The sequence below is a fragment of the Penicillium taxi genome, assembly GCF_028828555.1.
Source record: "Penicillium taxi strain IBT 34144 chromosome Unknown utg000005l_segment0_segment0, whole genome shotgun sequence".
NCBI classification, from domain to species: Eukaryota; Fungi; Ascomycota; class Eurotiomycetes; order Eurotiales; family Aspergillaceae; genus Penicillium; species Penicillium taxi.
This window is the reverse complement of record NW_026643207.1, coordinates 997890-1023435: the sequence shown is the minus strand read 5'-3', so window position 1 is coordinate 1023435 and position 25546 is coordinate 997890. Positions and strand designations below refer to the sequence as shown.

The following is a 25546-nucleotide window of genomic DNA, read 5'->3' as shown; positions in this document are numbered from 1 at the left end:
GTAGGTCCATAAACAATATGACGGATTTATATCAGGCGATCAAGGCTCAGTATTGAGATTTTCTTGTGATTGCCCATCTTCGGGGTATTCGGTATCAGTCCATTTCTCCCATAAATGGGCGCCACTTTTGAGCGAAGTAACGCTCTCCCAGAGGACACACAAACTAAATAATGCCATGATAATTGACAAGATAGATGTAGCCCCAAGGTGATGAGCAAGAGGCAGCAGAATAGTGATTATGCCAGTAGTCGGGCGCATTAACAAGCGAATAGTCTAGTTAGATGTAAGCATCATCGATCGTAGGAATCAAAGAATGACAAATGGAGCTACATACCTTTCCAAGACACAGGGTCCCAGGCGCATCTTGGGAACCGTGAAGAAGCGCAAAGAACCACAGACAGATCATTCCAGTACCAAGTCCACCACAAAGAAGCCACTTCTGCGGTTCCTCGAAATCCTCCTCTTGAACTGAGATAGCCGCAACGTGCCCACCGGCTAAAAGGCTGCCAATAAGCGGGACATGCAAAATACTGAACGCGAAAGCTGTGTATATACTATGGCGGAGAGGATGAGTAGTATTCAAAGAGCCGTCAGCGTGGACATATAGCCAATTCAAGCAGAAGGCAATGATCAACGTCCAGATAGCGCGAAGAAGGCGCTCATTAAGTCCAACAGCCGCATGCGACCCGACAATAATCAAGTATAGGAATTCACCCAGCGCAATAATATAAAAGGCTGCAAATCGATCAACCTCATGAGGAATATCGACAGCAGTCGAGTATTTGACACGCATGAGCTTTTTCGCGATGGGGGAGTAGCAGAAGACCCAAGAGGCATCTTCAATCAGGACCGCGACCGCCGCAGCAGCAATTTTGCCACGAATAGAGACCGACTCGAAGTATAGCGGGATATATATGGATAGGGTTATTATTGAGACACCGAACCAGAGACGTTGCTGCGGTCGGTGCTGGTAGCTCGAATAGGAATATAGTAGGTGGGCGGAGGCACAGGAGAGCCGTGCGACCATGTAGGCACCAACTGCTGAGCGCATCGCACCAATATCTTCATCGACTAGAGGTGCGTTATTGCCATATACGACCATCGTGGCCATTACCCATAAGATGAGTATACGCTGCAGCAGGTCGTCGTTGTAGAAGGAGTTCATCAGTTCGCGCAAGTCGCTCCATACATGCCATGATGGAGCTAAGATGAGCTATAGAAATCGCGGTCAATTTTTCTTGATCTCTACTTGGTCATATGCAAACTTACAATGTACTTGACAAGTTTTGCGCCCGAAATGTCCTCGGCAAGCGTATCGGCAAAGTTAGAAAGTATCGCGACGTATAGAAGGTCCAGAAAGAGCTCGAATCGGCCTATAGTAGTGTCGCATGAGTATTCTAGAGTCTACGACTATATCTACCTCCTTGCCATCTAACCTGCTTGTCTTTCTTCGTCATGGCGCTTAACCAGTCGCCCGTTCTCGAACCATTGCAGGGCGCGCGGTTGGCGAATGAGATACCGAGGGTTCGATTGTAGCTCTCCAGTATCGATTCCCGTTGGAGAAGTCATATCGAATCGTGACTGGCAATGGGGAGACGCGCAGTGGTTCATCGGTTCAAGGGAGGGGACTTGCACGGGGATTGCTAGTGAAGAAAAGTTAAATATCTCCCGAGGCCCATTTTTACCCCAGGATCGATCAGAGCCAACGTATCAACGCGTATCTTGATTAGATCAACCACCTGTTATCTCGCATATTTTCGATAAAAATGGATTGTGTTAGTATACAATGATAAATTTATTGCTTTGGTCATTTTGAATCTTGAAAGTGAAGCTATACCTAAGTGATTGTCAGTAAGTTTAAACCTATTTCACATACAGATCTAGGTGCAGATAGTTTCAGACTTCTTTCTATTGTAATTGGATCTTGAGAAGTGGGTTGATCAGGTAAGCCAATAAATGTTGGCCTGAATGCCTTAGACCTATATATTTCATAATGTTGACAAGACTATTATCACCGGTGACATGATCGAGTGACACTGCATACGCGCACACCCATAGCTCAGCCTCCGTTTATGAAATTTCTGGGAGGGATGCTTCGCATAGGCTTGGTCCCTGAAATGTGGCGTGGAGGATTGCACAGTTATAGCTCTTGTCCTTGAGGCCCGGTTCTTGAGGGTGTGTCAATATTTGCCAATTTGAAAAATAGAGCCAGTCTTTTCTTTTTTCTTGCTTTGGAAAAATGAAGCCATTTGTCGCTATGCTGTGTGGTCTACGGCAGAATTAGAATGCGGGGTGATAAAAAAGTACCAACTAATGGTAGATGTGAAATCGCAGACGTATTATTTCTCGTAGAAATTTCTCCTATCGTTCTACACCTCTTATCACGATCATCGGTATATCATATTAATACATCTGATTGATGAAACGTAAAAGCTCCTGTTGAGCGGCAGTATCATATAATGGAAAATTGTAGTTAAGAGAGAGGTAGTCTCAGGGCCATATCGTACGGACGATGTTGGTGTTGCAGAGAATGGGCTCAGATCAGAGATCAAAAGACCTGGAGGGGCGCTACGGTACGAGGCTATTTGAGTTGTTGAGTTGTGTTTCGTCTAGGTTGGACGAGCTATCAGATGAGCATTTAGCTATCTCTTGTTTTTGTCATGCGATATACGGCCTTCTACAGTCTGGAGAACTACATCAGGAGGCGCTGAATATCATATAATGTTCATTCCGGGATCCAGTCAGTAATCAGGCCTTAGATGGCTGACGCAGCTGCATCGAACGCACGATTAAAAATGGTCGTGACATCTCCACGCCAAAATCGTATCGTAAATAAGAAATTTTTATTTCAACTTTATAAGGCGCATTCTCAATGTCACCTTTAGCCACATGTTTAATTAGTATAACACCTGGGCCCGTGTAATATCTATTTGAACTCAGATCTCTTCTAAGTAGTCATTGTTAAGAGAGTTAGTGACCGTGTGTTCTTAGCTAGCGTTTTGCTCAGTTGAGCAAGCTCTTAATATACTACTCGCTATGACATACCCAGCCAATGAGGCGGACACTTAGAATGCGGTGGACTTTGTTGACTGCTTTACCCCGCCACCTCTCTCCAGTTTTTCTAAAATATATCGGCATAGTGAACCGCACCCTAAGGTATTTAAGTATGTTTTAAGTATGTTATGACAGGTCTTTTGCATCTGAGCTAGTATTATATTTCTATACGAATAGATCTCAAGCCTTGGTGGACCCTATAATGAATGGCAACAATTTTACACCACCGGCCTCGCCGGAAGAGCGCTCTCTCCTTGAAGAAGGATGTCTTAGGCTTCGTGAGGCCATGGAAAGTGGTGCAGCTGGTGAATCAGAGCGGATTAGGGATGCTACACTCAAACTGGAACTCGAGAAACAAGACCTCTCTTACCAGATTGAGCAATTTAAAAAAGACTATGACCTTATCTTGCGGGATCTGAATGAGAAAACCAGAACCAAAACGCAAGCCGATGAGCGAATCAGAGTACTTGAGGAGACCCAGAGGAAGATGTCCGAGGAACTTCATGATGTCTACAACGTGCTTTAAGCCAAAGATTCCCAGATGGAAGAGCTCAAGGAAAATTTGAACCTTGAAGAACTTGAAGTAGTCGATCTTCGTTACAACAAAAGCATGTCTGAAGCTCTTGTCCGGAATAAAAATGAGATGATTGGAAATCAAATGAATCAGATCAAAGCGCAAGAGGTCCAGACAAAGGATTTGAATGCCAAAATTGCCAAATTAGAATCGGAGATCAAAATACAGAAGAAAAAGTTGAAAGACCGAATTGCTGAGTTGAAATCCGAGGCTAAAAGCCTTCAGAAAAAGCTAAGAGCGGCGAACAAGCAGCTTGGATTGAATGTGAAAAGGGATGAGAAAGAGTCTATATCTCAACGAAGCCGATGTTGGCCATTATAGTCATTGGTCCTTGGCTACGACTTACCTTTGTTAGATGGGCGATGGATGAGTAACTTGGACTATGTAATTACAAACTTGTTTGCGCGTGCTTGAATGTTTTTTCCTTTTTCATGGAACAAGTCGCTGATTTTGAGGAAACTATGTCGTAAGATCTTTTGTGATGAAGCTTAGCCAAGTTAGCCTACCTAGGTGTTACAAGCAAGGCTTCGAGTTGTTACAGTAGGTAATTCTTTGAATCTTAGAACGACTTCGAATCGATTGTTTATACATCAATTCTGTGATGATAGATATCTTTCTAAAAGTGTTAAAGACGATCTGTAACCATCTCCGAGTATAAATGCTCAAAATCATCTATCTCAAAAGATAGCGCTCTATGAGGAAGGAGAGATAACCCTGTCCTTAACGTAGAGATCGACATACTTGTCGACATCGTAATTTTCTAGTTGCTGGCGGTCCCAGCCTACCTTCAATAGCTCCTCGATGCGTGCTTGGTCAAAGTGCGCCTGTAGGTGGCGCTTGTACTTGGCCAGAATCTCGGGCTTGGCTTCCTCACGGCGCAGACGGTGGCCAAGTGGAGCCTCTACTACGACTTCATCAAGTACAGTGCCGTCATTGAGGGTGACAGTTAAAGCGTTGGGAATGGTGCGCTTGGTTGGGTCATGGTAGTCTTTGGTAAATTGCTCGTCTTCGACACAGCGGATTCGCTGGCGAAGGTCTTCTAAAAGGGAGGAAGTGGCTGCCTCGGAGCCATCAGCATAGTCATTAGCGGTCAGACGGTTGAAAACCAGCATATTGGCAACCATGTACTAAAATGAGATGATTAGAGAGAAATCAATACACTCATGCTTGTGGTACTCACTTGGACGCAGTGGTCTCGGTCGGCAAAGTTATCCATAGCCTTGAACTGTTTGTCAATGATACGAATACAGGCCTCGTGAGTGCGGTTTGTGATTTCCTTGATATCCTTAGCACTCTTGCCCAATGCTGCAAGTTTCTTGTTCACAATCTGTGCAGCCTCAATGGCGGTCTGGGAGTGGAACTCGGCTAATCACGTTTAGCAAACTATTCCATTCAAGCGAATGAAACCTGGCACTTACCAGGATAGGAAACCTTGAAGAGGACATTCTCCATGACGTAGCTACCATACGAACGCTGATAGTCAAATTTCTTTCCCTTGAAGAGAACATCGTAAAAACCCCAAACAGGAGCAGACAGTACAGTGTGAAGACCACCCTCACCCTTCTGTACTTTGAGGACCAAGTTCACTGCTCGCTGGCAGGCGTCACCAGCCGCCCAGGACTTGCGAGACATAGTATTCGGTGTGTGGCGGTACGTTCGAAGACTCTGGCCATCGACCCAAGCCTGGGTAATGGCATCAGCAGTCTGCTTCTCACTAAGGTCCAACAACTTGGAGACCACAGCGGTGGTAGCGACCTTGACCAGCACAACATGATCCAAGCCAACCTTGTTAAAGGAGTTTTCAAGGGCCAAAACACCCTGGATTTCATGAGCTTTAATCATAGCCTCTAGAACATCTCGAATCTTCAAGACCTTGCCGTTACCAAGGTTACCACCCGCGCGATTTGTGCGGGAGATCCAATCAGCTACGGCAAGAATTCCTCCTAGATTGTCAGAGGGATGACCCCACTCAGCAGCAAGCCAGCAATCATTATAGTCCAGCCAACGGATCATTGCCCCAATATTGAAAGCGCCATTTATAGGGTCCAACTGATATGGAGTTCCCGGTACGCGGGTACCGTTAGGGACTATAGTGCCCTCTACAGTGGGGCCAAGTAGCTTAGTGCATTCCTTGAACTTGAGAGCCTCCAGGCCACAGCCGAGAGTATCTAGAAATACCAGACGAGCAGTATCAAACTGGGAGAAAATATTCTCGTTTAGCTTTTCTCCCTTCAATCAGCTGATTTATTCACTTGTAACTTACCGCCAGATCCGACTCCACGCTGTACTTGTGGATATAATCTGCCATGTCCTGGATCTCAGGATCATAGGACTTGTCGACAGGAGCCGACACAGTTTGACGAGCGGCCATAATAGAAAATGGTGAAGCGCGAACGAGAGTAGGTGAACAAGTAAATTTAGTGAAGATGGGGAAGTGGGCCAAAGTGCGGGGAGGCGAGTGGGTCAACCGTTTGACGGCGGGAAGGAACATCACTGTTGGGGAGGAAGGAATTGGTTGATCTCAGAAGATCGCGGGGCAGAAATGCAAATACAAAAAAAGAAGTTGGAAGCCTGAAGTCGGGAGAGGAAAAGGAAGAGAAAGAGGAAAGACGAAGATGGAGTACAAGAATGCAGAGTAAAGGGAAGTTCACTTAATCCGTACCGAGGCCATATCGGCTAGTGTCGGTTATATCTAATTCGTTCACCTGAGTAGAAGTCATCTCTCCCGTCCATGTCGATCAAGACGCACTTTAGCTAGTAATGAAGCTATAACCTCAGTTGTCTGCTTCTTTAGTCGACCAGAACGACTAGCATCAGCAACATACGCAATTACATATCAGTAACTATCAAAGCTCAATAGCTTTATTCCTGATCAACTTAATAGTTTGCAATCATCGCAGAGATTTGAGGAGGTTCTATCCCAAGTGCTTGCATAGTAATAATAAATGAACGCGTAGCAATATCATATTTCCCCATTTTGACAAAGGTAAATATGAGCAAAACCTGAGAATAGAATAGAATGAGGGTAAGGAAGAAATGATTGCGTATAGACCAAAACAGCGCTAATAATATTAAAAAATACCAAAAAAGAAAAAAAAAAGCAAAGCAATAACAACTTTTGAAATGCGTCTCCGTAGAGGTAAGGGGTATCGAATAAAAGAAGAATAAAAGAAGGGGTATCAAACCAATAAGAATGAAAATAAAAAGACAAAAATAAAATAAAAATTACCGCAGCAACTTTTGCACGCGTTCTGTATCCTTGGCCAACATCTCATCACCAGATTGTAGCCAATTTTTGATCCAAAGATGTTGCTGCGTATCGCGAAGCTTGCGTTTTGCAAGCAGTTATTCTGCAGCTTGGGTGCTGCAATCTCCTTTTCGTGCTCGGCGTGCTTTGCGTCGGAGGCGGCGAGTCGCTCAAAAATCGATAATCTACGCGCGTTGTCAATCAAATTATTGGGCTCGTCGACAAGGACGCCGATACGCTCAAATAGACTTCTGTCATCTTTTCTATGGTGCTGTACTCGATTTCTTTGCTTATAATACCATCCAGCTACATTGAGTCAAAAATCAATTACTCGTATACAGAGAATGTGATTGACTTACACGCCACTTTCCTATAATCGTTTGTAGTGTTTCTCTTTTGTGACATGGTCTCGTTGACCATAATACTGTCTCTGGCCTATGAGTGACTGAGTGAAAAGGAACTAATAAATGAAATCAAGACGACCTCAGTATATGTATGAGAAAATGAAAAGAAGTTATGATGTTTTAGAGAAGGGTTTCACTTCAACCTATATATGTCTAGTTGTGCCTAGGTAACTCACTTCATGATGAACGACGTGGACCCATCCAAATTTTTGCATCATCTTTTCTGTATATGGAGGGAAAGATTAAAAATCCAACCATCAGAAATAGTTCTAAATTCAGTACTTAACTATCCCCTTGACTGTCAAAATGGCAACCATTAGCGCCTTGGCGAATCCTGAAACTATAATTGGCTATCATATATTACTAAGATATTTTTATAACTAACGTGCGTCACGGTTGACCGAGCGTCCCGGTTGGCCGAGCGACACCTCAAAATATTTACCCCGAAATCGACCCTCCTTTTTCTAACACCAACAATGCCTCCAATTCGCACTCAAAAATCGAAAGATTTGGAGCAGCAGGAGAGTAAAGTCTTATTAGTAATTCAGGCTATTAAAGATGAACGATACTCCTCTGCTGCTGCCGCTGCTCGCGCCTTTTCAGTTCCTGTCTCAACTTTGAAAGCGCGAATCCAAGGTCGCAAATCGAAGGCCATAACTCGCCATTCTCGCCATAAATTCTCTAAAGGTGAGGAGAAATCGATGGAAAAATGGCTCCTTAATATGGACGCTAGAGGATTCGCTTTTTCGCATGAAATGTGCCGAAATATGGCGAATCTGCTCCTCCGCACCCGCGAAATTGTCCCCTCCGACACCCCCCCCTAAAGTTGGCAAAAACTGGGTGACAGGATTCCTTCAACGCACCGAATCTCTTCATACGCGAAAATCTCGGGCGCTTGATATCCAGAGGGCGCAGACAGAAGATCCATAAGTCATCCAAGGGTGGTTTAATCTCGTCCAGAATATAGTCACAAAATATGGTATCCTTTCAGAGGATATCTATAACTTCGATGAGACTGGATTTGCGATGGGTGTTATATCTTCAGAGTATATTATATGCTCCTCAGATTACTATGGTAAACGAAGGCTTCTTTAAGCTGGAAATCGAGAGTGGGTTACTATTATTGAGACTATCAACGCCCAAGGTGTTGCGCTTCCGCCCTATATCATCCTAAAAGGGAAACATTTTATGGAGCGTTGGTTTGACCATCTACCCCCTAAATGGTCACTAAACACTAGCCTAACTGGTTGGACTACAAATCTAATGGGTCTAGATTGGCTGAAAAGCCACTTTATACCTAATTTGGTCCAGAAAGGGAGATATATTCTGTTGGTTTTAGATGGTCATTCTTCGCATCGTACGCCAGAATTCGACCAACTATGCGCGGACAACGATATTATTTGTCTATGTATGCCAGCTTATTCATCCCATCTATTACAACCTCTTGATGTAGGATGTTTTTCGGTGCTTAAAAAGGTATATGGAGGCCTGATTAGTGCTGAAATACAGAATGGAGTGGATTCTATTGATAAGGATGATTTCCTCCAAATCTATCCTTATATATGTAAAGCAACATTTAAAGCATCTACTATAGTGAATAGCTTCAGGGGCGCTGGTTTAGTACCCCTGGATGCTAATCATGTTTTAGAAAAGCTGAATATCATGGTCGAAAACCACCCTCAAGACCCCCCTTAAGACCCCCCTCACGACCACCCTCAACGCCCTACTTCTTCAAGCAGCAGTGACTCAAATCGGCCTTGGAGCTACTCAAAAGTCCAAAAATCGAATTCTGCTATCAAGAAAGAACTCGAATCTTCCTCAGGAGCTTTAACTTCACCTCTAAAACGACAAATTTATCGGTCGCAAGATGCGCATACTCAGATGGCGATTCGGATGATGATGATGGAAGACCGTATTCAGCGATTGGAGAATACTGCGAAGAGAAAGATAAAAAAGAGAGCGGCTAGCAAGAAGCACAGAGGCCATGAAGGGAGTCTTCGGAGTTTGGAGGAATTGTAGCAAAGCGTGGTTGCTCAGGAGAATGGTAGAGTTGAATATATATCCCTAGAGGATGCTCCTGGACAACCTATAGAAGATGTTCCATTGCCTACTTTACCTACTATTAGGCGACTCGTCACCTGTTCAGGTTGTGGAACCAAAGGCCATATATATACCCAGTGTCCTACACGCGTTAAATAGATAATTAATTCATGTTTTGGTGTTAAAAGTTGATGTTGAAAATCTTAGATTTTTTAAGTTCCAAATGCGTCGCTCGATCAACCGGGACGCTCGGTCAACCGTGACGCACGTTAGATGGACGATCCCTGAGTAAGCAGGGAGCAGGTAGTGAATCAGAAAGGCGGTCTGCGGCGGCAGAACCGAGTTACCCCTTGTTGTTTACTGTTTTTAGACGTGTTTTTGGACGCGTTTTCGAGTCATAATGGATATGGACGACACAATCCTTAGCTCATCTGTAGCTGGATCACCTATTATATCGCCTCAACTAGCTGATATGCTTCCTGAAAACGCGTTTTTGGAGCCTCTTTTCTATGTTTCTGATCTTGATTCCAAGGCTTGTTACCCAAGAGGCTTTGCGACTATATTTAAAGCCAAATCAGATGTGGTGATATGAGCTAGAGCCATTTGCTTCCCAGATTCGAGAGGCATGTTTGGAATATTGGGAGCCATGAAATACAGCTGCCGTCGACGAATCTATGGTTCTTTATTTTTGACGTTCTCAACATACGTTCAAGATACCTAGTAAACCAATTCCCCAAGGTGATAAGCTATTTACTATAGCTGACTAGGGATATACATTATATCGGATTTGGGCAAACCAGCAGAAGTCTCTGGTAGAGGTAAAAAAGCCTTCAACCCTGACTCTGACAGGCTCTATGGTAAGATCTCTCTTTCTCTATCCCTCTAATTCTTGAGGACCAGAGCCACCAGTTTGAGAGGTTACTTCAACAGTCAAGGGGATACCGAAGTCGTGATAGTTACAGAATGGACACCTTTACACACCTCTTCACTTTTTGACTCCCTACTTTCATTGAGCTTTCTTTTGGGGTTATGTTTGGTTTTTCTTGGCTGAACCGACCTGCACGTTCCGACCGTGCTACCTAGAGCGTTGCCCGTTTCAGTAGATAGATGCCCACGCAAGTAAGATCACTATATTCGATCGTTCGCATGAATAAGGAAAGGCTGCTACTCTAGCCACTTCACTTACTCACCCGCGATTCATCACTGTTCACAGAACTGCTCCCTGTAACTCCAATGCATCCGTGGCCTGCAAAGACTTTCGAATCTCAGTGTAGATGACTTCGGAGAGTCTGGGTGGTACTGCGTTGCCGATCATTCTCTTCACGTTGCGATCACCAAATTGGAAGTCGACCGGGAAAGTTTGTAGACAAGCAAATTCACGTAGCGTGAAGCCTCGCTTTCCGGATGGATGGTGATTTGCCTGGCCCCCAGAGCAGGTAATGGTTTTGGCCGGCTGGCTTCCGTCGTATGGTTCCTTGTAAGACAAAAGGCACCGGGCCAGCTCTGCTTCAATATCATGGTCTGCTGCATTGGGCGGAATATTGTCGATACAATCATTCACGCCGGGAACACGGGGAAGTCCAAGTCTGCCATGGGTGGCCTTAGGAAATTCAGGAACGAGATCTCCAGGCCTATATATTGTTAATCAGAGCTAGCGATGAGGTATGTGGAAACAATGGTTTTGCCTACCCAGCTGCAATTATGAGAAGCCGCTTCCGATTTTGAGGGACACCATAGATAATTGCATCCAAAACGGTCCAGCGAACAGAGTATCCGAGTTCAACCATGTCCATTATCATACGACTCAGGATCTCAGGGTGTCGTGACGGTAAACCCGCCGTCTCCTCCATGGTGAGGATTCTAGGCTTGACCTTCTCCAGCAAATTTAACGCGGTGAAGATGCAGGCGGAGTTTTGCTCGTCCCTGACCTCATTTGAGATGGTGTGAGCCGGAGAAAATGGCTGGCATGGAGGTGACGCATGACAGACATCGACACGTAGTTCCGCAGGCTTGTTGGTGATGAAAGTATCGAAGGGTGAGTTCTCGACGATACAGTCAAAATTCATACGATATGTTTCACAGGCGTGTGTAGCAATATCAACTGCCCATTTCGGTTCGAATCCGGCTGCTCTTGCACCACACGAAACACCGCCTGCGCCACAATAAGCATCTCCAAGAGTGTACCCACGCTCATGTTTCTCATAATATGGTATGGTAAGATCAATCAATCCGAAGTCCGATCCTCTGAGGGGCCGACCCGAGCCAAATGGGCGTGTCGGTTCCGGTCCTCTCCAAATGTCACGAAGACATTTTGAAGTGAGCGCACGCCGAGCATCACATTCATCGGCATTCAGGTATCGAATCAGGTGAACTTTTGACATAGTGTTGACTGAAGCTTCCACTTGGCAGGAGTATCGCACTCGACATACCAGCTGGGTTTCATGGTCTCCAAACCTTTTCGCGCGGCTGTTTAAGAACCAAATCTTTGAGTGTCGCACAATCTGGGACGGCTTAACAGGTTCAATTTCATCAAACATCCATACCAGCTCGCCACGAACTTTAGGGAAGAATGATGCCACAGGCGAGACGTCATATACTTCACACCCACGTGGCGAAGGTGGATATGATTCACAGAGATGCCGGCCAAAAAAACGATACTTGTGATTTTTCTGAATGATGATATCAATTCGGAAGTAGTGGGAGCTTCCATGTCCCTGATAAGGGTACAGCTCAACTGATTCCCCCACCCGATACCAATTGTGGTTTACATAACACTTTTGGATGCTGCGAGCTTCTGGATGCCGCAAGGGAATCCGATATCGCTCGAGCAGCTCAGTATGGTAGTCATTTGGTAAGATATCTGTGGGCACAGGCGCTAATGTAGCTGTTCCACCTGGGGCATCGACAGTCAAACCAATGTAATTGTTGATGTTGGCTGTCCATACATCATTGATAAGAGGAGATGTGCTCAGTCGTACTCGGTCCATGAGTTTGTTCGTCACTTGATTAATAGCATGAGTAGTGGCCGGGTCATCCTCTGTCAAATCGACCATCGAATTCCTCAGTCGGCTGATACGCTCTGGGTAATGGTAACCGTGACTGGCATTGGTTTCAAAGTGTGGGAATAAGAAATCGTCATCCAGTGAAATAGCTGGGGTAGAAGTACCCCATTCTTCATCAACCCTCATTGTGTCGTCATCTCCAGCAATCAAATCTATGGCGTTCGCCATTAGGGCTTTATATCCTTGAGTCTGGATTAGCTTCGAGTATCAGGCAGTAGTGGGTTGTCAATGAGAAAAAGGATTTTAAGAGTGGAAGAACAGGATTTATAGAAATAGAACGGTACCTGCGCTAGAAAGATGGTCGATGAAAGTGGTGATAAAGCAGTGCTTATGATCCTTTGTTCTAAAAGTCAGCCCTTTGATCCCACCAGACCAATGAACTTACTCCGATGCGTAGGGTACTATCTTTCACGTGCAGAAGGAAGAAATAAGGCGAAGAATGATCTACACGGACAGACTCGTGATTACACCTCAATTTAATTATTTCTTACAGTATAATCACCTCTCGTGCCGAGTGAACCCCAAACGATTTCAAGTACGATATATTGTAGCTTTAGGCCAATTAGTAGTATAACGCCACAAAATACAGAAAACGAATTTTGTATTACTTTTGAGATATAATGCTCTTATTTCATAAAGTAAAACGGTGCTATTTAGTTGGAAAACGCTATAGAGTAGATAGAACACATACTTCGCTTCCACGGTTTGCTGTAAGCTAAGACAGAATCACATCCGCACTTAGTGAGCCTGTTTCAAGAACAAAGGATACCTAGGTAGCTTTACGTACCGTTTTTTTTCTATGCCAGGTGGGGCTTTCATATTTCAGGTTCCTCTGCTTTTGTGAGAGCGCTTAGGATCAGGCTTAGTGAGTGAATTTCAGTCTAGGCTCAGGCTCACGGAGCTGCTCATGTTGAACTAAATGCTGAATAAGCCGACAAAATATAGTTATGGTGTAATTGATTGATTATTGATTGATTGGTTATAGGAATTGGGAATTGGGAATTTCCAAGAAAGGAGCTAAACTAATGCAAACTAAACAATGAAGACTAATCAATTAGTTTTACAGGATATTTTTGACTATTCTTGGTCTAGCCTTATGGCTGGGAATTGACTTAGATCCGAGCCCGAAAATGTGGCTGACAAGATAACCCCCAGATCCAGGTATATAAGGTACCCGAAAATCCCTCAATGATGCGTCTTTAATCATGCCCATAATAATAGCCACGGGTCTTATCAAATATCATCTTTCGTATGATCCCTTTGTGCCTCAGCCCTTATATTGAGAGTGAAAAGCTGATTGATTAAAACTCTAGTTACTTTTGCAACACCCCCAGCTATTGAGGCTTAAAGCTGGTTAGCGACTATTCTCATCGTTCTTGATACCGATCATGGCCGTCTATCAGTCAATCCAACACGCTGTTGAGGCTTTCTTTCGTCATTACCTATACGCCATCAGACACCAATCCACGATCCTTTATTCGTCTATGTTGACACCAAATTGCGTCCGATTGATCGTACCCGCTGGTGCACTGGGAGCGCCGGAATTCGGCTTTTCAAATGCTCAATATAGAGCCTTGATGGCACCCGAGTTGGCTGCGATGGAATATTGCTCTATTATACTAAAGGATGTTGTGATTGATGAGCATGCGTTAAAAGCTAATTCAAGGATTGTTTACTACCCTAAACTTAAGGGTACTGATGCTATAGAAAAAGGAGAATTTAGCTTCTGTTTTACCTTCACACAGGAGGTTGAAGGGGAGTTAAAGATATGTAAGCTTGTGGAATTCAGGGATCTTAAGTGGACGGAGATGTATATGGCCAAAATTGCGTCTGTGGTGCAGGAGCTAGTATTACAAGATGAATACAGAAACACGCTGTGGGGATCCGATGTTGTTCAAGAAGAATAAACTTAAGAAGAGAAAGAGGATCCTGGATTAGGATACTCTTATAGATTATCTTGCACTTGATCGATAAATTACTCCAAGACATGGGGTATTGGGTTGGGTTGGATCAGGCAGTTCATTAAGCAAAATCTACATATTTCGTTATACAGGTCGGAGGGGTCGGAGGGTCGCGGGGGTCCTGCGGCCCTCCGAGTTTTTCTACTCTCACTCTATATAACGCTATAAATTTAACAGAAATGACTCTTGATTATACTTCCAAGGTTTCCTCATGTGCCAAGGTGAGATCTACCTAGGTAAGTGAACTCATCTTAAGAACGGTCTATGGGATTTAATAAGAAGTACAGCGTCATAGAATTGAAAGTTGAGAGAAATCTTAGAATACACTTCGAAGGTTCATTTGGAGATAATAATCTAGATCCTACTTACAGAAGCCTCCAATTGACTAATTTTTGCATTCTAAATAACATCGGGAAGCGGCAACATCAATCTAGTGCTGGGTCTAAATTGGAGTCTACGGCGTTGGCCATGGATCAATATTTAAAAATTTCGGCTCAGCAGATTTAGAATCGACCGCATCTATACCTAGGTAGAAGACAGTCTAAACAATTAGCTCAGAAATCACAGCCACGATGTCAACCTTGATACTTCCAACACTCAGTCTTACCTATAGATTCTATCTCGGTAGTTACAATACCTGCCAGCTTGGTATACGCAGCATTAACTGAGCCTATAGGTAGCCTAGAAACCTAGTTACATGGCACAGAAATTACATATTTATTTGCGGTGCCTAGGTATGACCAATCCGAGCGACTTGTGTCTTCATATACGAGACTAGCTATGTCGATTGCCCAGCAAGATTAGAAACTGGCTGCTCTAGAAAACCATGAAAGTTGGAAGCCACCCCTGCGCCACAATACCTAGGTATACGTTTGAGTGTGCGTGCATCCTCATTATTGTCGGCAACCTTGGGATAGTTAGTTTGGTCGATCACAACTAAGTCTCTCCCAAGTTTGGGTGAACTCTCTGCATTTCATAATTTTAGATCTGTTAATAAAATCAGATGGCCATATTTTCAGAAAGTCTCGATTTTTCGAACTTGCAAAATAAGAGACTGATAGCTAGATCAGCTACAATTTCTAAATGCCACTTGACTTAAATTAGCTAGGGTTGTTTCAAGATTACTCATCCAAGATCCCGCCCCCCACCAATCAGTAAGTAGTTAGATCCTGCACAGTCATCTTCTCCTGACTCAGCTAGGGCGGTGTCCCGAGGTCGGCGCGTGAAAAAAAAATTAGTAGTGGAGACGAACCACGGGAATAAATGGTGATGGAGATTTTCTTCCTTTCTCCATTCCGTGCTTCTGGGGGTCCAGATGACCATTGCTCAATAAAATCCTCCCTTCTTTTGGTAAGTCGTTTTTGTTGCCTTCTTTTTCATGCGTCCTTGTCTTCTATGATGAATTTCGGTATTTTTATAGATGTTAGACTTCCTAATTCTTTTGCGGAGAACATCCCATTCTGATTTGACACACCCCGCCATCCATTGTTGCAGCTATATATATTCCGTTGGTGAAATTCTTTGCTGACTGGTTTTGCTGCCTAACCAGGAATCCTAACCCCGCCCATAATGTGTGGCATTATCGCTTTGATCCTGGCCAACCAAACCGCCGCTGCTGCGGTGGACCTCCACGAGGCTTTGTATCTTCTCCAACGTGAGTGGTGACTTGCTTTTATAGACCTGAGCCAAGAGAGACTAAGGTTGTGAATCTTAGATCGTGGTCAAGATGCAGCTGGAATTGCGACCTGCGCTTCTGGTGGCCGAATTTACCAGTTGAAGGCCAATGGTATGGCTGCCAAGGTTTTCCAGGATGGAGCTAAGATTGCCAACTTGCCTGGATCCATGGGTATTGGTCACCTGCGGTATCCCACTGCAGGTAGCAGTGCGAATGCTGAAGCTCAACCGTTCTATGTCAACAGCCCTTATGGTATCTGCCTTGCCCATAACGGCAACCTCATCAATGCCCCTGAGCTCAAGAAGTACCTGGATTTGGAGGCCCACCGTCACATCAACACTGATAGTGATAGTGAGCTCATGTTGAACATATTTGCTGATGAGCTCAGCGAGACAAAGAAGGCTCGTGTCAACTCCGAGGATCTCTTTGCCAGCTTGAGCCGCATGTATGAACGCTGCGAGGGTGGATGGGCCTGCACTGCCATGCTTGCAGGTTAGTCTTAAATTGCTCAATTCGTATCATCTAAATGCCCACTAACAACTTACTTAGGTTTTGGTGTGTTGGGTTTCCGTGACTCCTACGGTATTCGACCATTGGTTCTTGGCTCTCGCCCTTCTCTGGATGGTGAAGGCACTGATTACATGATGGCCTCTGAGTCTGTTGCTCTTGACCAGCTTGGTTTCAGCAACCACCGTGACATCTTGCCCGGTGAGGCTGTTATCATTGAGAAGGGTGGTGAGCCGGTCTTCCGCCAGGTCGCCCCGAAAAAGGCATACGCCCCCGATATCTTCGAGTATGTGTACTTTGCCCGTCCTGATTCTGTCATGGACGGTATCAGTGTGTATCGTAGTCGTCAGCGTATGGGTGAGCGCCTTGGTGCCCGTATCCTCGACGTTCTTGGTCCCGATATTGTGAAGAACATCGACGTGGTTATTCCCATTCCTGAAACTTCTACCACATCTGCTACTCACGTCGCTTCATATCTGAACAAGCCTTACTGCCAGGGCTTCGTCAAGAACCGCTACGTCTTCCGAACATTCATCATGCCTGAGCAGAAGACCCGTCAAAAGGGGGTTCGCCGCAAGTTGAATGCTATGAAGGCCGAGTTCAAGGACCGCAATGTGCTGCTTGTGGATGACAGTATTGTGCGTGGTACTACCAGTCGCGAGATTGTCAACATGGCCCGTGAAGCCGGTGCTAAGAAGGTCTACTTGGCCAGCTGTGCCCCTGAAATCACGTAAGTTTGCGAAATCCTGACTCAAGACAGAAACAACTAACTCTCCCTATAGAAATGCCCACATCTATGGTATTGATTTGGCCTCTCCCCAGGAGCTGGTCGCTCACAACCGAAATGCCGCGGCCATTGCCAGCCACATCGGAGCTGATAATGTTGTCTTCCAGACTCTGGATGATCTCAAGGGCGCTTGCGCTGAGATTGCTCATGAGAATGGACAAGATGAACCTCAGAACTTCGAGGTCGGTGTGTTCTGCGGTAACTACGTGACTCCTGTCCCTCAAAACTACTTCGACCACCTGGAGCAACTCCGTGGAGAAGGTCGTAAGATCAAGGCTCTAGACAAGGCCAAAGAAGCTGTTGCACATGGATTCGCCAGTATCACAGATTACCAAATTGCTACCAATGGAGTCACCATGGATACCAATGGCCAAATCATCCCGGCCGAGCGACAAGAGCCAGAAACTCGGCCCAAGCCTGATCATCAATCTCATGACAAAATTGACGACCGAATGGACATAAGCATTCACAACCTTGCTGATCACCATGATGGGTGATGATGATCTTAAGCTGTTTTCTTTGACCATTTAATTTGCATTTGGAGTCCTGGGAGTTCGTTTTGGGTGGGCATACTTTAAATATAAAGACGTGGTGGATGATCTGCTTTCGATCTTAACGTCCAAGTGACGAAACATGAATACTATAAAATACGAATCCTGATTTCATATCAAGCTGAGATACCAATTGAAAAAAAAAATCAATTCAATTGATGATTCTTATTCAATCGATTAGTATCACATGACGTACACGAGTGTTAGTTAACCACTCCCTCAATGAGACTCACCTTTTTCATGACATTCATCTTCCCATCTACAAGCTTCTTTACTAGCCAAAAAAAAAAAAGCAATCGCATCTGAGAACGAGCTATATTGATTTGGGTTCCTCCGCAGGTCAGGCCTGTACGTAGTATAATAAAATTGACGTCATCCCGATCAGCTCTATTCTTGTTTCTGCATCGACTCAAAGCTTCCGAGCTTTCACCATCACAACCAAAAACACAACCGCTTTGAACACAATGGAAAGACCAGTTACGCGGGCTGCATCTCGTGCATCGGGATTATTGACATTGAGTCCAACACAGCCAGGTCCTGGTCCTGATCCTCAGGCAGAGGGCTCATCTTCGGCTCAAAAGAGAACCCTCGCCAAGAACAAGAGAGCCTTCTCTAAGGACTTAAAAACATCAAATCCCCTCAAAAATGAAGTTCAAAGTAAAGCAACTGCACAATTGGCTCCAAAAAAGAAATCACGTACATCAAAAGCACCGAAGGCAAGCCCTGTGCGGCCCCCCAATGATGAGCTTCCTCACAATCTTGGTAAATTACCAGTCCTGTTGCCTCAGTCTGAACTCATTACAGTTATTGTCACTCCTCAAGATACAACTTCTCAACCAGTCTTCGTAGAGAGGTCTAAGGATAACCAAATCAAGAAAGAGGGCGAGAGTAGCGATACACCTCTTAACAACGCAACAAATGAAGCTACAGACATAAAGAAACGCAAGGGGAAGGGGAAGCAATATCGATTGACTCCAGGTGAAACTCCTTTCCCAGATTGGCCTCATCCTACAGTCGCAGAATGTGAAGTTGTCAATACAATTCTTACAGACCTTCATGGAGAGTTTGTTGCACCTAAGACTATCCCCGAACCCTCTTTGACGGTCACTGGCTGTGGGGAAGTTCCATCAGTGCTGGATGCACTCATTCGCACACTCTTGAGTGGTGCCACAACCAGCGGAAACTCTGCCAGAGCATTTGCTGGGCTTGTGAAGCGGTTCGGCACCTTAGAAAGTGGAATCGGCAAGGGAAGTGTGAACTGGGAAGCTGTTCGACAAGCCTCACTGAAAGATGTTTTTGAAGCAATCAAGAGCGGTGGCTTGGCCACTACAAAAAGCAAACATTTGAAGGGCATTCTGGACATGGTCCATGAGGAAAACCGCGAACGTCATAACTTCCATCTGTCAGATGAGTCCAAGACAGCCAATGAAGAAACAAACAATATGTTCCCTGAGAAAATTGAGAAAGACAAGCTGTTTGAAATTACCTGTGTCGATGAGCATTTCCTCTCTCTGAATCGCCTCCACAATCTCTCAACGGATGACGCCATGAATGAGTTGACGAAATATCCGGGTATCGGACCCAAGACCGCAGCTTGTGTGATTCTGTTCTGTCTGCAACGTCCGTGTTTTGCAGTGGATACCCATATCTTTCGCCTCTGCAAGTGGCTTGGCTGGCTGCCGCTCAAACCTGCTCCGAATGAGATTACTGCATTCAAACACTTAGAAGTGCGTATTCCTGACCATCTCAAGTACTCGCTTCATCAGCTGTTCATTCAACATGGGAAGTATTGTCCTCGATGCCGCGCCATAACTAGAGAATCCAGTGAAGGCTGGGATGAAGGGTGCGTCATTGAACACCTAATCAAACGCACTGGATTCCAGAAAGGTGTCAAGAGAGAGCAAGTTGATTCTGATAAAGAGGAAGCCACTCCTAAGAAAAAGAATACTACCCGGAGGAAGACGACTAAAACTACCAAAAAGACTGTTCCTAAGAAGGCCCTCAAGAAAGTGACCTCTTTGAGCTCAGATCTTGAAGAATCAGACCACAATGAAGGGGAGGAATCGGACGTATCTCTCTGACCTTTCAGATTCAATGTTTCCTGAAATGGACTGAGATGAAAGATTAACAACTAAAAAAACACGATCTTTCCTCTATCTCTTTGTGCTATTATCATACGAGGGTACTCTATATTGGGTACAATATTGCTGTCTCATATCCTTTTTGGTCGTTTGCCCTGAGATATATTTTGCTATTTCTTTTGACCTCTTTCATTATGGAAAGTGAACAATATCTGCAACTTGTATGGCTAAACTAAGAAATTATATAACTAAGTATCATTAACTATTTATATTCTTGCCCCTACCTTATTTACAATTAAGCTATCAGTACTGAGAAAAGGAGTAATCCCCTAAGCCAAGTTTGGAATGGAGTGTACCTACTGTTCAAGTAGCTGGTTGTTCCGCGTGGCGTGGTTATCGCCTATCGGGAAAAAAGATTCCCCAACAACACCTGCTCAAGGGGTCACGCCAATTCCACCAATAATCCCCTGCAGCATGGCCTGTCTGCTTTCCCACATTCTGCTGGGGCCGCGAGCTCTCGTAGAGGAATATACCTCCTATGTCCCGTGGATTGGAGCTACGGCGATCTCCCTAATCGCCGTGTACGTGGGATACCTTTTCGTCAAATGCCATAGGGAAGCCGCTGTTGCCTTCAATGTGCCATTGCCACAGGAGGTGCGCAGTAGTACCTTTGAGAAGAACCGGGATGACCTTCGAGGGGAGGAGAAGCGCATACTCGAGGATCAGATTCGCGGAGTGAGTGTTGACATACCATAGCTCCTGAGATAACTTTGGATTTCATTTTTCTGCAATTGTACATGGAATTGACGTCTTTATTTCCTATAGAAATGGAACGATCAATTGGTTATGAGCTACTGTCCTGCCGATGGACGTGTGCTGGGTACTGGAATCAAGCCTGCGACTGTCGAGGATATTAATGAAGCTGTGCGTGCAGCTCATGCTGCGCAGCGCGAATGGGCTAAAACGACATTTGCAGAGCGCAAAAAGGTTCTTCGAACACTGTTGAAGTAGGGCATCCTCAATTACACCTTTCGCTGTTCCTCGCAGACACATGGACTAACTATTTCATGCTAAAGATACGTTCTCGAACACCAAGACGATATCGTGACTGCGTGCTGCCTCGATTCAGGAAAGACAAAGGTGGACGCTTGTTTTGGAGAGATCCTTGTCACGGCTGAGAAGCTTAAATGGACTCTGGATCATGGCGAAAAGGCCTTGCTACCATCGCGCCGGCCAACCAACTTCCTCATGATGTACAAGAAAAATATGGTCACCTATGAGCCCCTTGGTGTAGTGTCAGCCTGCGTGTCTTGGAATTACCCATTCCACAACTTCATCGGTCCCGTTATCAGTGCTCTATTCACTGGTAATGCTATTGTCGTCAAGCCATCTGAGCAGACAGCCTGGTGTTCGGCCTTCTTTCTAGACATTATTCGTGGTGCCCTGTCCAGCTGTGGCCACTCGCGCGACCTCGTCCAATCTCTCATTTGTCTTCCATCCGTTGCAGATGCTCTCACCTCGCATCCCGATATCGCCCACCTCACCTTCATCGGCTCCAGGCCTGTGGCGCATAAAGTATGCGCCTCAGCCGCCAAGTCCCTCACACCAGTAGTTGTCGAATTGGGCGGCAAAGACCCAGCTGTCATACTCAATGACGCTCGTACAGTTCGCAACATCCCTACCATTGCCTCCCTACTCATGCGCGGCGTATTCCAATCCGCCGGCCAGAACTGCATCGGCGTAGAGCGCATCATCGCCCTCCCAGGCAGCTATGAGAAACTCATCGAACTGGTCACGCCGCGCATCAACGCCCTCCGCCTCGGCTCCATCCTCCTCGACGACCCATCAACTGACCAAGCCGCCTTGACCCCAGACATGGGCGCCATGATTTCGCCAGCCTCTTTCGACAAATTGGAAGCTCTCATTGCAGACGCCGTCTCAAACGGCGCCCGCCTCTTAGCCGGCGGAACTCGCCACCAGCACCCGAAATATCCCCAAGGCCATTACTTCACACCCACTCTGCTCGTTGATGTCACACCTTCTATGAGTATTGCGCAAGAAGAGCTCTTCGCACCTGTCTTCCTGGTCTTGCGCGCCGAGTCCGTGCCCGACGCAATCAAAATCGCAAACTCAACCGCCTACGCTCTCGGCGCCAGTGTTTTCGGCCACAACGAGTCTGATGTACAGGCTTGTGTGCGTGGCATCGAAGCCGGCATGGTCTCTATCAATGACTTTGGTGCGTATTATGCCGTCCAGCTACCCTTTGGCGGTGTCAAGGGATCTGGGTATGGTCGGTTTGCGGGCGAAGAAGGTCTGCGCGGCTTGTGTAATACCAAGGCTATTTGTCGAGATCGATTCCCTAAGTTGATGTTTACTTCTATTCCGCCGCGAGTGGATTATCCGATTCAGAAAACTAAGGGTGTTCAGGGGAGTACGCATGGTCAGTCTGCTTGGGATATGACTAAGGGTGTTGTTGAGACGGGATATCAGCTTACTATTGCTGGACGCATTGCTGGTATTCTGCGTTTATTGGGGAATATGTAATGATCTCTTTTCTTGTCTAGCGTTATACCTAGATATTTGGAGTGGACTCACCTGGGCAATTCCTTGTTAGGATTGCGGTTTGAATCTTTCAAATAATCCTTTGTTGTAATATAATTTTTGTTTCATATCTTCCAAAGTTGATGTACGTACACTTCTCGACCAGCCGCTCATAAATCAGGGCTTATTGACCCAAAGGCCACTAGTGTTGAACAAGGTCATTTCCATGTAACTTTTGTACGGGGAAATGTCCGGTAAAATCTCAGCTGGAAAAGTTTCACCCAGATGCTTGTTGTTTAATTGGCCGAACCAGAACAATGTTGCATCGACATGGTGCTCCATCCACTCTAAATGATTCGGCAACAGCAGTGCGAAGTCCGACACAAATCCCAAGAAGTCAAGTTGAAGCCAATCTTTTAAAGTGGGATTGTCCATACAAATCTGGCGGTTGTTATCTCGGATCCATTGCGAAATCTCTGGCGACTTGGGCGGCATGGATTCGGCACTGGCACGGAAGAGGGCAATAAATATTTTCCGGCTGCGTGCTAGATTATCAAGGCCGTACTTGGTGACAGCGATAAAGTGGTCTCTAGGTATTAGGTATATATGGTCCCTTTGGGTGTGGGGGTAAAACTGGAACCAAAACTGGTCGATTCTCAGGAGGGTGAAGACGGCATCAAGATTCTGCGTGCGAATGGCGTTGGACACTCCCTGGTGTAAGGCAGTCCTATTGACCATTGTTTGTCTATGATCTTCAGATTGAGAATAACGCCATTCTTTCTTCCCTGAATATACCCAATTGTATGAGGCAGTGCGTAGCATCTCAAGGTACGCAATGTCGTGCACGGTAAATCCAGTACTGCTTCCTCGGAGCTGATCTTCCGGAAAGTCGATCAAGTCGATGGCTGGGTAATGGTGGTTGAAATTCAACGGGTTTGAACGGATTACAATACACGACATTGGGATGATGTGTAATTCAAGTGTACCATCACTGTTGGTGAAAGAAAGCTGCGTGTCTTGCTCACGGTCTAGGAACTTTTGCAAGTTGGCCCTTTCCTCCAGCTGCATGTCAACGCCACTGCCGAGCCACAAGCGGTAGATGGCGAGGATAATCATCTTAGGAATCTGGTCACGCACTCGGGCCATTGTACACCATTTGCACCCAAATATCGCTTTTTGTAGGACTCTGCGCTCATGCCGTTTAAGAGGGACTGTATAGTCCATTGGTGACAATATGCGGGAGATCTCCGAGCTGTAAGAATCGGTTTCAGCCGAATCAGACCAGAAAGCGAGGGCGATAAGGAGGCCATATATTCTATCGCTAGTGACTGCAGCAGCCAAATAGGGCGAGGCACGTGGGAGATTCGGGTTAAGGGAATAGAGAAATATTTTCTCGATCACCTCATTGGGCAAGGACTCGAGCTTCGACAAGACGCGGGGTGGTGGTGTCGCCATGATTGAGATGGCAGTGGAGGTAGGAGAAGAAATTTGAGATGATGAAGACTCATATTTCAACGAGATGTCTCTCTTTATCTTAAATGGCCGACCGGGACGGCGTTTCGCCCTGGACGCATGCTTGGTGATTTTGCTGGCGGGATGGGAAGTGACATTCTGGGGAGGGCGGTCGTTCATAATAATTATACATGAAGTGATGAACACCTGCCAAAGAAATTATATGTCCCTAGGGGATGTGCCTCCTTGTGGGCGCTATTGGCCTCCATCAGTAAAGAGTCAAAAGTGATTCTACTTTGTAGAAAGTTATACCGAAAAGACCCCATTTTTATTCAAGGCGCTGATTGGTTCAAATTCTAACAGTATTAAACAGCCTAATTAGGATTAGCGTATTTCGGGACTTTTTATTCTGAAGTTAGAGTCATGTGACAGGGAAATGCAAGCAAATGTGATGACTAACAGCCTTAGAGTTCTGTCATGTGACTTTATTGCCTATTTAGGTACCCTTGTCAGGTGATATCAAAATGACGTCAAGACAGATCGAACTTCAATCTCGACTTTATATGCGATCAGCAATCAGAAAAGAGCAGGATAAAGCAGCGTAAATTTTGAGAGTTCTTATTACCAAAGTAAAGCTGACATGTGTACTCTGTAAGCCCAGCCCAGCTTACCACTCAGAAATCAGCTTGTAATCGAAAATCCAAGATCGACTGCAGAAACCGGTCCAATGTAGCTATGACGATATAGGCGCACAGGCCCAAGTTTTGAACCCTGAAACCCCATGGTTTAGTTTAGTTGATCTCAAATTTGAATGCAGAATTTCTCTTTCATTCTTCAGCACAGCTAAAAATACCTAGTTCTCCTTACAAAAGTTCTTATCAAAATTCTCATACCTACGTCACAGCCCTGGTTACCTTGGGACATTCCGTCACTTTTGCCCTCAATTGGTATTAAGCTTGTTCGCCCTGCAGGATTCTGGTCTATCATTGTCCGCATTGAGACGAACTCTTACGTATCACCAGCCATCACCCAAGTGTGTCTCGCTCAAAATTTTGGTCTTGCCCAATTCTGACGTGCCTGCAGCTGCAAACTGCCTAGTGCCTTAAAGACGTTTTTCCCATTTAAAGGAACCTTCCCAACCACTTCATTTCTTATCATAATGCGTCCTTTCAGTGATTCTTCTACACACACCACTGCTTCATCCAGCTCAGCTTCGATCACCACCAAGCCAAAACCATAAAACTTTTACCTACTCATACCCTCAGTACTTCTACTGACCATACCTTCAAGATGGGTGCCGTCGTCTCTTGTGTATGCACAACCCTTGCATTATCAAAAACAAGATGTTGAGCTGACCTGTCCTTCTCACAGATCCGAGGCATCTTTCAGAGCATCGGCTCTTGCCTAATGGCCATTGTCAACGCCATCGGTGCTGTCTGCACAGCTATCATCAGCGGAGTCGTCGCTATCTTTGATGCCATCATCGGCTGCCTGACCTGCCGTGGTTGCTCAGGTGGTGGCCGTCGTCGTCGGCATCGATCTACCATATAATGCGGAGGTGATTTCAACGATTGACAAGGAAACAACCTCCGTGATTTATGACTTATGAT

General features: G+C 45.4%; 10 protein-coding genes across 10 annotated transcripts; 6 read left to right on the top strand and 4 right to left on the bottom strand.

Annotated features, from left to right (window-relative positions):
• Nucleotides 1–39: 39 nt before the first annotated feature.
• N7495_007740 (uncharacterized protein) lies at nucleotides 40–1569 on the bottom strand (the record flags this gene model as incomplete). Its single annotated transcript, XM_057210391.1, has 4 exons — nucleotides 40–273; nucleotides 335–1213; nucleotides 1270–1373; nucleotides 1437–1569. The coding sequence occupies 4 exons, from the start codon at nucleotides 1567–1569 to the stop codon at nucleotides 40–42; spliced, it is 1350 nt and encodes a 449-aa protein (XP_057059934.1).
• A 1687-nt stretch (nucleotides 1570–3256) lies between these two features.
• N7495_007739 (uncharacterized protein) lies at nucleotides 3257–3580 on the top strand (the record flags this gene model as incomplete). The annotated part of the gene is made up of 1 exon (XM_057210390.1): nucleotides 3257–3580. One exon carries the CDS (start codon nucleotides 3257–3259, stop codon nucleotides 3578–3580), a length of 324 nt encoding a protein of 107 aa, XP_057059933.1.
• Nucleotides 3581–3595: 15 nt separating this feature from the next.
• Nucleotides 3596–3949, top strand: N7495_007738 (uncharacterized protein; the record flags this gene model as incomplete). The annotated part of the gene is made up of 1 exon (XM_057210389.1): nucleotides 3596–3949. The coding sequence occupies one exon, from the start codon at nucleotides 3596–3598 to the stop codon at nucleotides 3947–3949; it is 354 nt and encodes a 117-aa protein (XP_057059932.1).
• Nucleotides 3950–4320: 371 nt separating this feature from the next.
• Nucleotides 4321–6119, bottom strand: N7495_007737 (putative 2-methylcitrate dehydratase; the record flags this gene model as incomplete). The annotated part of the gene is made up of 4 exons (XM_057210388.1): nucleotides 4321–4755; nucleotides 4809–4993; nucleotides 5047–5824; nucleotides 5892–6119. The coding sequence occupies 4 exons, from the start codon at nucleotides 6117–6119 to the stop codon at nucleotides 4321–4323; spliced, it is 1626 nt and encodes a 541-aa protein (XP_057059931.1).
• A 4407-nt stretch (nucleotides 6120–10526) lies between these two features.
• Nucleotides 10527–12549, bottom strand: N7495_007736 (DNA cytosine methyltransferase; the record flags this gene model as incomplete). Its single annotated transcript, XM_057210387.1, has 2 exons — nucleotides 10527–10950; nucleotides 11009–12549. The coding sequence occupies 2 exons, from the start codon at nucleotides 12547–12549 to the stop codon at nucleotides 10527–10529; spliced, it is 1965 nt and encodes a 654-aa protein (XP_057059930.1).
• Nucleotides 12550–15911: 3362 nt separating this feature from the next.
• On the top strand, nucleotides 15912–17808 carry N7495_007735 (amidophosphoribosyltransferase; the record flags this gene model as incomplete). Its single annotated transcript, XM_057210386.1, has 4 exons — nucleotides 15912–15996; nucleotides 16057–16509; nucleotides 16567–17254; nucleotides 17307–17808. The coding sequence occupies 4 exons, from the start codon at nucleotides 15912–15914 to the stop codon at nucleotides 17806–17808; spliced, it is 1728 nt and encodes a 575-aa protein (XP_057059929.1).
• A 518-nt stretch (nucleotides 17809–18326) lies between these two features.
• Nucleotides 18327–19943, top strand: N7495_007734 (endonuclease III domain-containing protein; the record flags this gene model as incomplete). Its single annotated transcript, XM_057210385.1, has 1 exon — nucleotides 18327–19943. The coding sequence occupies one exon, from the start codon at nucleotides 18327–18329 to the stop codon at nucleotides 19941–19943; it is 1617 nt and encodes a 538-aa protein (XP_057059928.1).
• Nucleotides 19944–20417: 474 nt separating this feature from the next.
• On the top strand, nucleotides 20418–22487 carry N7495_007733 (aldehyde dehydrogenase family protein; the record flags this gene model as incomplete). The annotated part of the gene is made up of 3 exons (XM_057210384.1): nucleotides 20418–20678; nucleotides 20769–20950; nucleotides 21020–22487. 3 exons carry the CDS (start codon nucleotides 20418–20420, stop codon nucleotides 22485–22487), a joined length of 1911 nt encoding a protein of 636 aa, XP_057059927.1.
• Nucleotides 22488–22661: 174 nt separating this feature from the next.
• N7495_007732 (uncharacterized protein) lies at nucleotides 22662–24116 on the bottom strand (the record flags this gene model as incomplete). The annotated part of the gene is made up of 1 exon (XM_057210383.1): nucleotides 22662–24116. The coding sequence occupies one exon, from the start codon at nucleotides 24114–24116 to the stop codon at nucleotides 22662–22664; it is 1455 nt and encodes a 484-aa protein (XP_057059926.1).
• A 1110-nt stretch (nucleotides 24117–25226) lies between these two features.
• N7495_007731 (uncharacterized protein) lies at nucleotides 25227–25487 on the top strand (the record flags this gene model as incomplete). Its single annotated transcript, XM_057210382.1, has 2 exons — nucleotides 25227–25247; nucleotides 25308–25487. 2 exons carry the CDS (start codon nucleotides 25227–25229, stop codon nucleotides 25485–25487), a joined length of 201 nt encoding a protein of 66 aa, XP_057059925.1.
• Nucleotides 25488–25546: the final 59 nt, after the last annotated feature.